Source organism: Diadema antillarum, unplaced genomic scaffold (genome assembly GCF_040938485.1).
Source record: "Diadema antillarum isolate AM-2024a unplaced genomic scaffold, OU_Dant_1.0 seq00000187_RagTag, whole genome shotgun sequence".
NCBI lineage: Eukaryota > Metazoa > Echinodermata > Echinoidea > Diadematoida > Diadematidae > Diadema > Diadema antillarum.
This window is the reverse complement of record NW_027271251.1, coordinates 1288310-1302591: the sequence shown is the minus strand read 5'-3', so window position 1 is coordinate 1302591 and position 14282 is coordinate 1288310. Positions and strand designations below refer to the sequence as shown.

Here is a 14282-nt window from a genome sequence, read left to right as displayed (position 1 = left end):
GCCAGAGCCACCGGCGCTGCTGAAGCTGCAGGATCGATAAGACCTACCTGCCGTCCGTATATAGCTCGTCTGCTGCTGCATGCTGGACAGCTGGAGTACGAGTACGTGCACATGGGAATCTGGAGTGGTGGATATCACATGTGGGGCGGCTGCTCAATTTAACTACTTTAACGTATGAATATTTCATATATTGTTATGTGTCGATTATTTCATCATTAGTTGTAATCACTTTTTGTTATTATCTGCTCTTGAGGAAACTTTAGACGCTACAAGAAAAAGCAGAAACCTAAGAATGATAAAGGAGCCTTTGATATAGTAGTCCCACGCATTGAGCTGTGTGTATGCTTGTCACTTCGGAATAGATTCGATTCTAATATCTGTAATTTCTTTGATTTGTGAATATGAGTGGTTTGGAAATAACTTGTTTATATTTGATAGCACTGTTATTTGGTCTGAAAAATAGCAAGTTGCTGTAACACAGACTATATAAACTGAGCGACAAACGGTGACCGTTGACGGACGACCGACAATTGTAAAATCAAATAAAAAAGCTTGGCCTTGATAATAATGGTACACTATGTTTGCAAATCGAAATTTAACATTTGACTTTGAAAGAACTATTTTGGCATTAGTGCTGACTAACTACTATGCTTTTTACTTTTAATTCCTTCAAACTTAATTACCAATTGATATCCCTTGTGACCTACTTCAGTCAGATTCAAAACTTTCTAAATTGTAGCAATGTTCACTGATTTATTACAATTGAATATTCCAGGCTAAGTCCCTACTTCAATTTTAGTGCAAGATTGTGTATTGACAATAGCAGTGTCAGTGAATCGTCTGGCCCAAGAAGTGAATGTACAACTCATACAAGGTATAACAGCATGTAATCGTCAAACCACCAATGGTAATTAAATTTACCATTAACTGACCTTCAATAGGTTTTGACATATGGCACAAAACTAATAGTATACGGGCATCCTGTCATAACGAAGTCCTTGGAACTTGCAATTTTCTTTCATTATCAGGCCTATAGATCTACATAGAATTTTTTTTTTTTTCCAGCTAAGCAAATAAAGTAGGTTCTAGTGTATAAAGTGCACTCCTGTTATAGCAAACATGGTTATAACAAAACTGCGTTGTCATTACAATGAAATGAAAATTCAGTCGCAACATTATGGGCTCTATATTTTTTTTTAATTGTTTATTTGTGTGGTTCCAACAAAATTTCGATATAACAAAAGAAAACTGCTGGTCCTGAGGACTTCATTACAATGGGAGTCCACTGTATATCAGATGAAGGTATGACAACTATTATGGGACCTTTATTTTTACTTTGTTGTAATGAAATTTCTTTATAGCCATGTTCATTATAATGGAAGCACCCTGTAAGAATTATGCTAATGTCAATATGTTGCAGATTGGATCACAACTGCTTTTATGGTGCCCATGTGAGGTAACTTTATCTTTGGCAAAGTTTGCTTGGGGTTTTGCAGTTACGTTACTTGTGTTACTCTGAACCTTTGAATAATGGCATACAGTGTAGAATTTTTGTACCTGCAAAGAGTGGACTTGGTTGTCGAATTACTGCTAGTACAGTAGTCGGATGTTGATAAGGTAACAGTTAATGAGGTGTTAGTGTCAATTAAGTGGGATTTGATTCAAGCATTTCCAATGAATGCAATGAAGGGATTTTCACTTTTCAATCAGGTATTCTTGGAAAACTGCAAGAAATCAAAGAGGACCACAATAGAGAAAGAGAACTGAAGCATTATATTTGTAAATTCCTCGCACATTAAGCTATGTCATTGGAGATTTCCCAGACTCAAGATGATTTTGGTTTCTCCTACAGCTTTGCCTCCCTTGAACTCTGGCCATGGCTCCAGGCAAGCATTCCAGACCTAGTGGGAATGACAGGCGTCAGTCAGGATCATACTTCCACGATCGTGTCCTGTTGAGGAGAGTGAAAGAGGCAAGATTGTCTTCCTTGTTTCGTTTTATCTTTGCAGACAGTTGATTTTGTATAGCCCCATTATTTTTCTGAAAATGATGAATGTTTGTCTCAGTCAAAAAACTGAATAATTGTGACATATCTCATTCTTTATCTAAGCTGTCTGGCATTACTGTACATGTCACATATTTCATGAGTGATGTTTCGCTAATTGAGACTTGAAAGAAAATTTCAGGAGAGATTGAATTCATGATTAAGAATCACAGTGATGGATGAGAAATACAAGGGTAAGTCTTTTTTATGAGAAATTTTAGTGATTTCTCTCCATAGAGATTATGTACAGTACATTGTGTTATGGGAAGGAATATTTTGATGTAACAAAATTCACACTACACCCAAAAGTCGTGGAAATCAAAACATTGCAAAATAAACCAAGAACACTGTATTACTTTCTTTGACTTTCAAGTGCTGCTGTATATATTCAAGAAGTGTCTATATACACTTCAGTCTGTCTTGTATGTTTGGATATATGTTGTATGTAAGTGTAATTCAAGGAGGATGTGAGAATTTTACTGAAACTAGACCTTTTCCATGACATTTAGAAATTGCCATAAATGTTAATCTCTTACTTCAAAGTGCAAGTATTATTGTTTCTTTCTTAGCACTAGCTATATATCTGTATGTTTATGTAATCTTGGTAATAATTCAAACAATATATTTTTTTCTTTTTGTAAATGATTGGTTTGTACTATACGTTCTGACCTACACATTAAACAAATTATGTCCTCACAATAGAAGTCCTGAGAATGTGCTTGCATAATTTAGTTGTTGCAAGAACTAGAAATGAAAACATGAAAAATCAGAGTTTTGAAGGGTGTGTAATGTGTGTCTTCACCTGAAATGAAGAATATTAAAATAATGAATAATCAAAATGTAAGGATAGAGGTAATGTATAATGTGTTATATATATATATATATATATATGTTTGTTGTTGGTATCGAGTTGATTTTTTTTTCAAAGTTTTTCACATCCAAGATATCCAACTGATTGAATCAATTTCTAATGTGAGTCAATGTACAGTGTGTAAGAATGTTTATTCCCACTTCTTTTTTTACCAAAGTATGTGGGTGCAGAATCAAGGAATGGCTATGTTGATGTGGACTGCATGGTAGAAGATCTCCAGGAACTATACAGGTGAAATTTCCCTGATTTTCCAGACGAAGCTTAGTTTTGTGTTGTTTTATTTTTAAGTGTCTTTTCATTTAGTGATGTGAAGTAGAACCTTGTTTGTCTTCAGTAGATGTAGAATTGTGCTTTTCCAACTCTGTGCTATTAGATCACTTGTTTTCAATGTATAATCATCCAGCATTATTTAGAAGACAGAGAAAGAGCTGCAAGTATTTCTGCAATGAGCCAGAGAATAGCCTGTTCATTATGCAAAAGTGAAAATACTAAATATTCAATAATTTGGCGTGTTTGATTTACATTTCAGAGAGTACAGTCGCAAGAAGAGAACTGCTTTCAAGAAAACAGTTGAAAAAGGTTAGTGAAGGATAACAGTAACAGCCGTTTTACGAGATGTTTATGAGATGTAGAGTTTAAACCCTTCAAGCATTTTAATCAGTCATATGTGTCATGAGAGAAGTTTATGAATGATTGCTTGTGAAGCAAATATCAAAACCCAGAATGTATGAATTATCATGGAATTGGAAAAACAACAAATCAAACTTGAAATATTATGTGATGGCTTGCAAGTTATTTTGGAATAAGTGATCAGATTTGAAGTCTGCAAGTGTCATATAATAGCACATACTTGTATAAGAGATAAATGGGTCTCAATGACAGTAATGACAAAATGGATTTATGAAATGTTTGTGGATATTTTTGAGCTACTGATTGTCTGTCAAAATACATAGTCACTGACAAGACACATTCTTTACCACTAATGCTCCAGTTTAGTTAGAGTATCGCAGTATGCTATTTCCAATTGATACTACATTCTTAATCCCCCCTTTTACAGGAAACTTTTTACATTCTTTTTTTATAAAAATATTTACGCTGGGGGATTAATTTACACCTAGTTTGCTGTAACTGCTTTATCATTTATGTGTAATTCTTCAACCTTTTGCTTACATGTTTGTTGCTTATGTGTTTTGTTGTTTAATTCTCAGTATACAGCTTTTTGTCCCACAAGCAGCAGACACCAAGCCAAGAGCATGAAGAGTTTGAGGCAAAGCACCTCTCAAAACGGCAGAAGCGAGAGGAGTGAGTAAATCTGCACTGTGTCTGGTGATAGGGATTATTGTGTGCTAGTGAGATGTGAAGCACTTGTGTTCTACTTTGACGTGCTTGTACTGTAGTGTTTTTATCTTTTGTTTTGTTTTATTGGTTGGGGGAGGGTATAGAAATGATGCTGAAAATTGAATATGAATTTAGAAATGGGACAGAATTTTAGGATGCATGACAGGTGAATTGATTAGATTTGGTTTCATCCTGCAGATATGTTCATTGCATGTACATCACACTGTGATAAGGCATCAGTTAGGAAAAGAGAGTGATTACTTTCCTTTGTATTGCTTAATTTCTGAGTTTACCATGCTGAAATTCACCCCAACATTTCTTATGCTCTTGTCTACCATCACATGATCCAGAATAAAATCTGTCCAGTCCATAACTCTGCAAATCTGTAAAATGCAGTATTAGACCAGGCTGATCAAGATACAATTCCCATACACACTATTGGGTTGTTTGACAGAGAACTCTGTGCAGTTTCAATCACTTGTTCTTTTGATATTTTGTAAGTGAAAATGAACGAAAAATTTTCTTGAAATATTATCAGAATATTTTTGTTTCTGTTTTTTATTTTAAAAGAAATGCCCAGGAGGATTCAGACAGCGAGAACTTTTCTTCAGATAATGCAGAGTATGTCGAAATTCAGGTATGATACTACTAATTTCCTTCTCCATGCTGTTTTGTAGCATTATTAGTGTTCTTACAACATCCCAGTCGAATATGATTTTTATGTGACCATTAGATATGTGTCAATTATCTTTCTAAATTGCATTGTGTGTCACATATTCACAATTACTGTATGGCTCATATGCACTCATTTCACAGGATACCAATATGGTAAACAGCTCCCTCCACAATCTTTACAAGCGGAAGACTCCGACCAGCACCCCAAAGTACCACAGTGCTGCATCTACCCCACTGGGTACCCCTCTGACTACACCCCTGGCCACACCCAACAGTACCCCCATGGTGACAGACAGTGACGAAGATGACAAGGACAGTGTGGAAATGTCCACTGTGACCCTTGACCTGAAGGGAGTTGGGGAAGATGTGGAAGATGATCAACGTCCAGCCCAGAAACCCAGGCTCTTGCTGCCTCAAGTGAAGAAGAAGGAGGAGGTAAGAGGGTATTCCCTGGCAGTTTTTCTATCAAGCCTTTTTCATGTATCTATTATTTGATTTATATCATTATTTATTAACAGTACTACATTGTCATTTTTTTTTCTTTCGAAGAGGATGTCCCCCAAATTAGCTTTGTATGCCTACAAACACTTACAAATCTGTACTATCACATTCCCCTTCCACTATTTGCAAAAATCTTCAGATTTGAAGGGTCAGATATAACAAAGAAAAGATAAAAATAATGGGGAATATTACTTCTTGGTTGTGTTTTATTACCAGCATGTTATGTCTATCATCTATGTATTGTATTATAGATTTAACTGCCTATGTCAAATGTCAATATTTTGTTTCCCTTGAAAGAATTCATGATTATGACCAAGCTGTATGTATGAGGTTTAAACTTTACGTCTTGTAAAAGGGTACACCTTGCTAGACAAACAATCTGCTTTTTGTGATGCATAACATATATTCTTATTTTGCTTTGTTGCTATGCTTTGATTTGAATGAAATATGAATTAAATTGATATGAGGAAGAAATGACATTGATCCCTCCTTGGCTGAGTTTTCAATGAAAATTCAAATGAAAGTAAACTTGATTTATTGCCAAACTTCATTGAGAATGAAGTCAAAAGAGGTGTATGCAAGAAGTTGCTACTTTTTACCTGGTTAACTAACTTGTTTCTGCCATAGTTACACCAAGCCGACCCTTCTCCTACCCCCTGACCAAAAAGCATAAATTTTTCCATGTTTATAAGTGTTCTGTACTATTTCAAAGTCGTGTAGTAACACACATGAATAGAATCACTTCCTAATTCAGAAATTTAATCTTTCTCTGTTATGTTGCAAATGACTCATATTGTAGGTGACTCCTTCCAAGAGCAGTGCACCAATTACCCCAGTAACACCAGGAAGTACAACCAAAGAGTCAAAATCTGCCCATCGGAAGTCATTTTCCAGGGATGATGATAGTAAGGATACGAGCAGGAAGAAGTCCAGGTCATCAGAAGCAGATGGCTCAAAGAGAGGAAAGAAGAAGGGTGTGTTTTAAGCCAAAAATAATTCTAACAAAATAGTATCCTTATTCAACCAGCAGATACAAAGTCATAATGATTTGTGGTAGCATTTTACATAGCACAGTGGTGAATATTGCTGATATTTGTATGTATCCAGATCCATATGTGTTATTGAAGGTATGGTGTTAATTTCTTCACTTTGTAATGTGCTGTCAAAATCCAATTTTTGTATTTTTATGATGATATTTACATGCAGTTGTAGAGCCACAGAGGTCCAACAATACCTTTGCAGACATTGGAGGAAACAATAATACACTGCAGGTAGGTGATAATGATTTTTCATTCCCATAAAGTATATGTGGTATTTAAGACACACACATTGTGTTGTCAGTCCTTGAAGATACAATAAATGAACAGAATGCATATACTTGATTGGTAGAGGTTGAGTTACTGCAAATAAATAACCAGATTTGAATAGAATGATACAATACCTAATGCTCTGTGATACTTCTATGCCACAAAGATTTCATAACTGCAATCACTTAACTAAGCATAAACACAAGTACAAACATGATATATTTGTGGCCCTGTTTTAAATTTGGATAGATATTTCAGGAAGTCTGTAGTTTGGTGAGGTTTGTTTACTACAATTTGTCTCTGTATGTGTCGTGACAAGCAGGTCAGTCTAGTCTGTGGTAAACCGTCTTGTTCACTCCTCTTGATTTGAATAAAATGATTTTTGACATTGATATGTACATTTATTGCCTGTGAAGTACTCATCAGACCACAGCTTTCTCAGATTTTTCTTTAGAATGTGTAGGAAAATTGGTAATTGACATTTGTGTGTGTATGATTAATCCAAATGGGCCCTATAATTTCAATTCAACAGGAGAATTCATAAATGTTTCGGTTGATGTAGGAAAGTTGGTATAAAAGGTCTGTCACTTTAACTTAATTTATGCTGGGGAATGTTAATTATATATTAGTGAACTGGAATATGTGTGTAAGTTTGATTCCTTTGTTAGGAAGAGTGAATCTACATGCTTGTCTTTTTCGGGAGGTGTGTAGATACAAGTTTAAAACATTCATTTTCTGCAGGAGGTGTGTAAACTTCTGGTTCACATGAAGCACCCTGAGGTCTACCAACAGCTGGGTGTGGCACCTCCCAGGGGTGTACTCCTCCATGGACCACCAGGGTGTGGCAAGACCCTGTTAGCTAATGCCATAGCAGGGGTAGGTTGATCTCTGCACAAAGTCACTCTAGCTCTTCCTGAATGTGAAAAAACAAAACAGTTCCACAATATTGCTCAGGTGGCTGTGATGAAAGGAAGGCTGGTTTGATCAGGCTTTCCTACTCTTTGGTAATGAGTGCACAGAAATTTTAATGGTCGATGTATGAATGTTAAAACCTCTTACCTTTATTGAAAAAAATGTTACGAGGGAAATTCACAGCTGAAATGTATCATTTGCCATGGTCAAGCAATATTGCGAAATTCACCAATATCATCATTATGACATATAGCTCAGAAGTTGTATTTAAGGTGCATGATTGGATGCTATGACAAAGAACACACAAACTACATTCATGCATATGAACTCCAGCAATGTAGAGGATCCAGTACTAAGTACTTTTGATCAATTATATCTGGTGACATACCAATAGGAAATGACTTTTAGAATTGCACTTTTATTATCAGAAGGCGTACAATGGATGTAGCTTCAATTATGAAAAAAAGTACAAAAACACAAAAACTGGAACAAAATGTAATCTCACAGCAATACCAATTAAATGGTATTCCAATGAACCTAATAAACTCAAACCTACCATAGTGCTCACCCACTATGTGCAGCTACTTCAAACCCCCATGGAGAAAAGTGATGTGATGTATACCTTGCACAGAGTGTCCACCCTGTTTCATTCCCCTTTGGCAATGTTTCACTGTGCACTGCAGATGCAGAGTCCAGATTGAGTCCGCTCTGTCTGTGTACTAGGTACTATTCTTTCTGCTAGAGTTTCTGCATATTACAAAACAACCATTCCATTTTCATGCCAATGAAAATGTTTGTTGAGAATGAAATACTCTTGTAACCAATGAAACAATGTGTTTGCATGTGCATTTAATGCTGAGTAATGTTTTACAAACCTTTTGCGTTCATATGTGCATGGAAAAAATACATACATATGATGTGTATTACTGGTATCTTGTGATTAAGTTGGATAAGCTGCCAACCTGTCTCTAGTGGCCACCTTTCTATAACAACAACCTTTTGTTTGCCTTGAGTGGGTGCTATATGCAGGTACATGTATGACTATACTCAAGTGATCTTAATCCTGTGTGCTACTGCGTGTGACTCTTTGCAGGAACTTGACCTACCGTATCTGAAGATTGCCGCCACGGAGATTGTTTCGGGAGTGTCGGGGGAGTCGGAGGAGAACATACGGGATCTGTTTGAACAGGCTCAGGTTGGTGCAACAAGATTTTTGGGATGCAGAGATCTTCCACTCTCTTGCAATCACCGCTCAGACTCTTCTGATATCAAGTGGAAAACCAAGATTTGGCATCCAAGTCACGTTTGCATTTGCATTCGGTTCTTTGTTGAATCTTACAGGCCAGGTTTCTAAAGATACACAGCCTATTGGCAGGAAAATGGCTGTGCAGAGTTTATGTACTTCGCAGAGAAGTGAGATACTAAAAAGGAGGAATGTTTAATCTGCGTTGTGTGGTAGGGGTCATCAATCAGATATTTTAAATTCAGTCGTCCTCATAATTGAACCTAATATCTAACCAAAAGCTTTTAACTCGGGTCAGTTGGGGATGCCAGATCACCACAGGTTGAATACCCAGTAAAGTAACTATTGCAGTAGAAGAGTGTGAGAAGATGTGTGCACCACATGTGGGCCAGGAGAGTAAGCTGGTTGAACCCACCATCTTCTGATAGATTACTAGCCCAATGCCTCCATCAATGCACCATCATATTACCAACAAATCATGAAATGATTGTACATCAGTGACATGCTTCATTCCATCTCTCACTTCCACTTACTGAAAAAAAAGGAATAAAAACAAAGAAAAAAAAAATAGTAATAATAAACTGAGTTTTTTTTTGATGTGAAGACTAGATCTCTTTCTCCATCTCTTTGTTTTAAACCAATCAGGCACTCGCTCCTAGTGTGCTCTTCATCGATGAGATTGATGCCATCACACCCAAACGGGAGACTGCACAGAGAGAGATGGAGAGGAGAATTGTGGCCCAGCTGCTTGCATGCATGGATGGTATGAGATCTGCACATATTCATGAATGTACCAGCATTTATTCATACATATGTGTGTGTCAGTGTGTGTATGTACCTAATATATGAGCATATACTGTACATATGTATTTGTTTGCTGTGATGTGTACAAAAATGTACCACCAATATAGTATCCTTGAACCACATTTTAATTTTGTACATGATATATTTGGAACATAAAACATGTTGAGATGTGAATTTTCTTCAATTTGTCTCCCTCTAACAAATGAAATTTGTAAGACCGCAACTGCTGATCTGTAATTTAACAAACATGTTGGAAAAAAGGAACTGCGGGACTCAACCTGTTGTCTACTGCTCTCCAGCAGCGACACTACTTTACACCTCAACCTCAATCTTCACCTCTCTACTTAATATTCTCTTGCATACAACATGTTGTTAGATATTATACAAATGAATACAGTATTAGTGTAATCATGGCAAGCTCACAAAGATATGTGAACTAGATCAAATACCAGTAATCTGTCTGTCTGTTTCTCACTTTATGCATATGCCTAGACCTGAATAATGGAACCGCCCATGTAATGGTGATAGGGGCCACAAACAGGGTAGACTCACTGGATCCAGCACTCAGAAGGGCAGGAAGGTTTGACCGAGAAATTTCTCTGGGCATCCCTGACGAACGTGCAAGAACAAGGTGGGTTCAAAAGCAAACCTGTGAAAGAGCTACACTCCCATGTTTAGTCCGACTGTAAGGAATTGTACACATACTGGGTATTTTCACAACACCTCTTTTTATGCCTCCGCCACGAAGTGGTGCCGGAGGCATTATGTTTTCGGGTTGTCCGTCCGTCCGTCCGTCCGTCCGCTTTCGTTTACGCGATAACTTGAGTAATATTTACTGGAATTTTACCAAACTTGGTCCAAGTATGAAGTATGATGGGGCAATTATTTGATTAGATTTTGGGTGAAATCGGCTAAAGGTCAAAGGTCAAGGTCAAATCATGAAATTGTATCCGTTTACGCGATAACTCAATACTGGATGGAGCAAATTTTACCAAACTTGGTCCAAGTATGAAGTATGATGGGGCAATTATTTGATTAGATTTTGGGTGAAATCGGCTAAAGGTCAAAGGTCAAAGGTCAAGGTCAAATCATGAAATTGTATCCGTTTACGCGACAACTCAAGACTGGATGGAGCAAATTTCACCAAATTTTGTTTGAGGATGATGTATGATGGGGCAATTACTTGATTAGTTTTTCAGTGAAATCGGACAGAGGTCAAAGGTCAAAGATCAAGGTCAAATCCTAAAATTTATCTGTTTACGTGATAACTCAAACTGGATAAAGCAGCTTTCACCAAACTTGGTCCAAATATGATGTATGATGGGACAATTAGTTGAGTAGACTTTAGTGACATTGGCAAGAGGTCAAAGGTCAAAAGGTCAAGGTCAAATGCTACAAGTGTTGCAATTTCCCCCATTTCTATGCAATGCCCAAAGATATTTTCTTGAAACTTGGTGTGGGCATGTACTACTGCGTAAAGATTCTCCAGAGAGAGTTTCATGTCATAAGGTCAAAGGTTAGGTGAAAATGTTGCAATATCACTTTTCTCGCAAATGGTTCAATGTATCTTTGTGGAACTTGGTACATACGCATGTACTGACTGGCAGGGATTATCTAGGGAATTTAGTGGTAATGGGTCAATAGTCAGGGGTCAAAGGTCAAGGTCAACTCCTCAACATTTTACTATTTCCCTCATATACTAGTATATGCAATGCTTGCATTATTAGTTTCAAAACTTAATACATGCATTACCTAATGGAGATTCTCTGGGAAATTTCCAGCCAGAAGGTCAAAGGTCAAAGGTTAAGGGTCAAAGGCCAGGTTTCAATGCCCCCCCCCCCCCCAAAAAAAAAAAAAAAAAATCTATTTTGTACTGTCATTACACTCTTTCTTCAAACCTTGGAAATTACTCAATGCATAAACTTATAAAAATGTCTGTCAGAATTCAAGTAAAAATTCTCAATTCCCCAAATATGTGTACCTGCACTCTTAGAAAATTATACCACACCCAGTTCAAGACATTTCTGACAAACCTGTCATTTCAATATTTTGCCAGTTATGTGAAACTGTCATGGATCACACATTGTGAAGACATTGTACTATACGCCTATTGGGAGTATCATGCATTATTGCGGAGGCATCAGTCGCCATAGCGACATTTCTAGTTCATAAATGGATTGAAAAAGAGAAAATGACATCAAGTTAATGGTGAGTCAAATTTAAGTAATGATGACGGACCAGTAATAGATGCTGAACTGTAGTTATTGCTCAGAGTTACATTTGCTGGTATCCTTTGTCAACTTCAGTGAATATGTAGACTTGATTTTGCTGTTAGCTTCACCAGTAAGATGGCTACTCGTGACGTGCTTGTGCAGCTATCAGATTTTTCCAAGGCAAAGATCATTGTGTCCTGTTAAAGACACAGTCTTTACTGACAGCAAAGTTAGATGTCGTTGAAGTGATTTTTTGCTGTAGAGTTTATATTTCTGCTTTTGTCTCAGGATTTTGCAAGTCCTGTGCAGAAACCTTCGTTTGGCAGAAGAATTCAGTTTCAAGACTCTCTCCTCCCTCACACCGGGCTACGTCGGAGCAGACTTGAGGGCGCTATGCAGGGAAGCTGCCATGTGCGCTGTCAATAGGCAAGTCGTGTATTATGTTCTTTTGAATAACAAGAACTCAGAGCCTGTAACTAAGGGTTTTCCACCCTCACCCCCCTCCCAATAATGTCTACCACAAGTAATACTTGCAACATTCCATCCCCATCCTTGTTTCAGGTCTGTAGCTTTCTGTATTCAGTAGTGTCCGCAGCTGTTGACTAATACTGTGCAAAGTTTGCAATTGTTGCAGGCAACATTACCATCAAATCACGACATGCATGGGAGAGTCTTGCTGAATTCCTGGCTTTTCCTTGTCTTTTCTCATTCAGTAAGAAAAGTGGCAAGAATCAATGTGCTGTGTGTTTTGATATTTGATTCAGCCTTCATCTAGTTGACTCTACATAGTCTAGCGGATATAGGGCACATTTAGGGTGAATCATGCACATTATGGTAAAAGCACCATATTTGGTACACATGTACATGATGCCAATACAAGTCATTTCTGATATGGAAGCCACTCTGATTCTGCCTGTGGCGGCCGTGGCGGCCATTTTTCAAAATGGCCGCCATGTGATATACCAATGCTGTGTAGTTTGGAAACTATAAGTCCGATTGTCGTGATTCTTGTACCAAAGTATAGGTTTTGAGGGTCAAGGATTCCAATAAAATAATTTTTGAGAGGATAAAACCATGGCAACCTACTTATTGGCGGCCATTTTGAAAAAAATATGGCCACCATGCTAGATATAACATCTCCTTAAAACGTATGGACAAAGGGTCATGACTATGATACCAACTTATATGTTTTTGGCGTCAAGGACTCCGATAAATTCAACCGTAAGTGAGTAGGAATAGTTTCATCCTACGTTTTGACGGCCATTTTAATAAATATGGCTGCCATACAACGGATGATGTATATTGTATATCTTCGAACTCAATGAATATATAATCACGATTCAAGTGTAAAAGTATAGATTTGGAGTGAAGGTTTTCAATATAATGATGTTTTAGCAAAGTGAATAGGTTCATCACATCCTTTGTTTTGGTGGCCATTTAATAAATATGGCCTCCCTCCAGTTAAACATGGCTGCCGCTGTACATTCTATTCATATATCTTTAAAACCAATGGATGCATTTTCATGATTCTGGTACAAAAATATGTTTTTGAGGTTCAATTATTTAAATGGATACATCTTTTCGTGTATACAACCATCACATCCTATGTTTTGGCTGCCATTTTAAAATATGGCCACTGCAATATATACTATACTGTACGTCTTTGAAACTAATTGGGGTCAATGATTTAAAACAAGCATTTGTTGATGAATAGAACTAACATATTTCGTTTTCATGTCCATTTTGATAAATATGCCTGCCGCACTACATAGAATATGCACACACACACACACACACACACACACACACACACACATTATATACAGTGTGGCCTAGAATTAAAGGACAAGTTCACCTTCATATACATGTGGGTTGAGTGAATGCAGCAGTATTAGTAGAACACATCAATGAGAGTTTGAGGAAAATCGGACAATCTATTCAAAAGTTATGAATTTTTGAAGTTTCTGCTCAGTCACGGCTGGATGAGAAGACTACTATAGCTTGTGATGTCATATGAGTACAACTATATAAAGAAAGTACAAAGAAAATTCAAGATATTCTCACTTTTCTCACATAATAAAAGAACACTTGACTTCTCTCTTTCAGAAGTCAGGGGAAATAATATTACCCCTAACATAAGTCAGTAACAAGTTGAAGAAATGTGCACTTTATCAAAAAAGTCAAGTTTTGTGAAATTCTCTTTTTATTTTCCTTATATCGTTGTACGCATATGACATCATGCACTATAGTAGTCTTCTCCTCCAGCAGTGATTGCACAGATATCTAAAGAATTCATAACTTTTGAACGGATTGTCGGATTTTCCCCAAACTTTCACTGATGTGTTCTACTAATATCGTTGCCTTCACCTAATCC

The 14282-nt window shown here is 37.0% G+C and overlaps 1 protein-coding gene across 1 annotated transcript in view; it reads left to right on the top strand.

Moving 5' to 3' along the window:
* Positions 1-98: 98 nt before the first annotated feature.
* LOC139728622 (nuclear valosin-containing protein-like) overlaps positions 99-14282 on the top strand; it is a 39907-nt gene continuing 25723 nt past the window's right edge. Inside the window, exons 1-14 of the mRNA XM_071639564.1 lie at positions 99-172; positions 1853-1972; positions 3073-3146; positions 3445-3494; positions 4124-4217; positions 4824-4890; positions 5070-5363; positions 6229-6403; positions 6636-6700; positions 7478-7612; positions 8742-8843; positions 9537-9654; positions 10188-10326; positions 12197-12380. Of these exons, the coding sequence (XP_071495665.1) occupies positions 1877-1972; positions 3073-3146; positions 3445-3494; positions 4124-4217; positions 4824-4890; positions 5070-5363; positions 6229-6403; positions 6636-6700; positions 7478-7612; positions 8742-8843; positions 9537-9654; positions 10188-10326; positions 12197-12380 (1593 nt within the window). The 5' untranslated portion in view covers positions 99-172; positions 1853-1876. The remainder of the gene's footprint in view (positions 173-1852; positions 1973-3072; positions 3147-3444; positions 3495-4123; positions 4218-4823; positions 4891-5069; positions 5364-6228; positions 6404-6635; positions 6701-7477; positions 7613-8741; positions 8844-9536; positions 9655-10187; positions 10327-12196; positions 12381-14282) is intronic.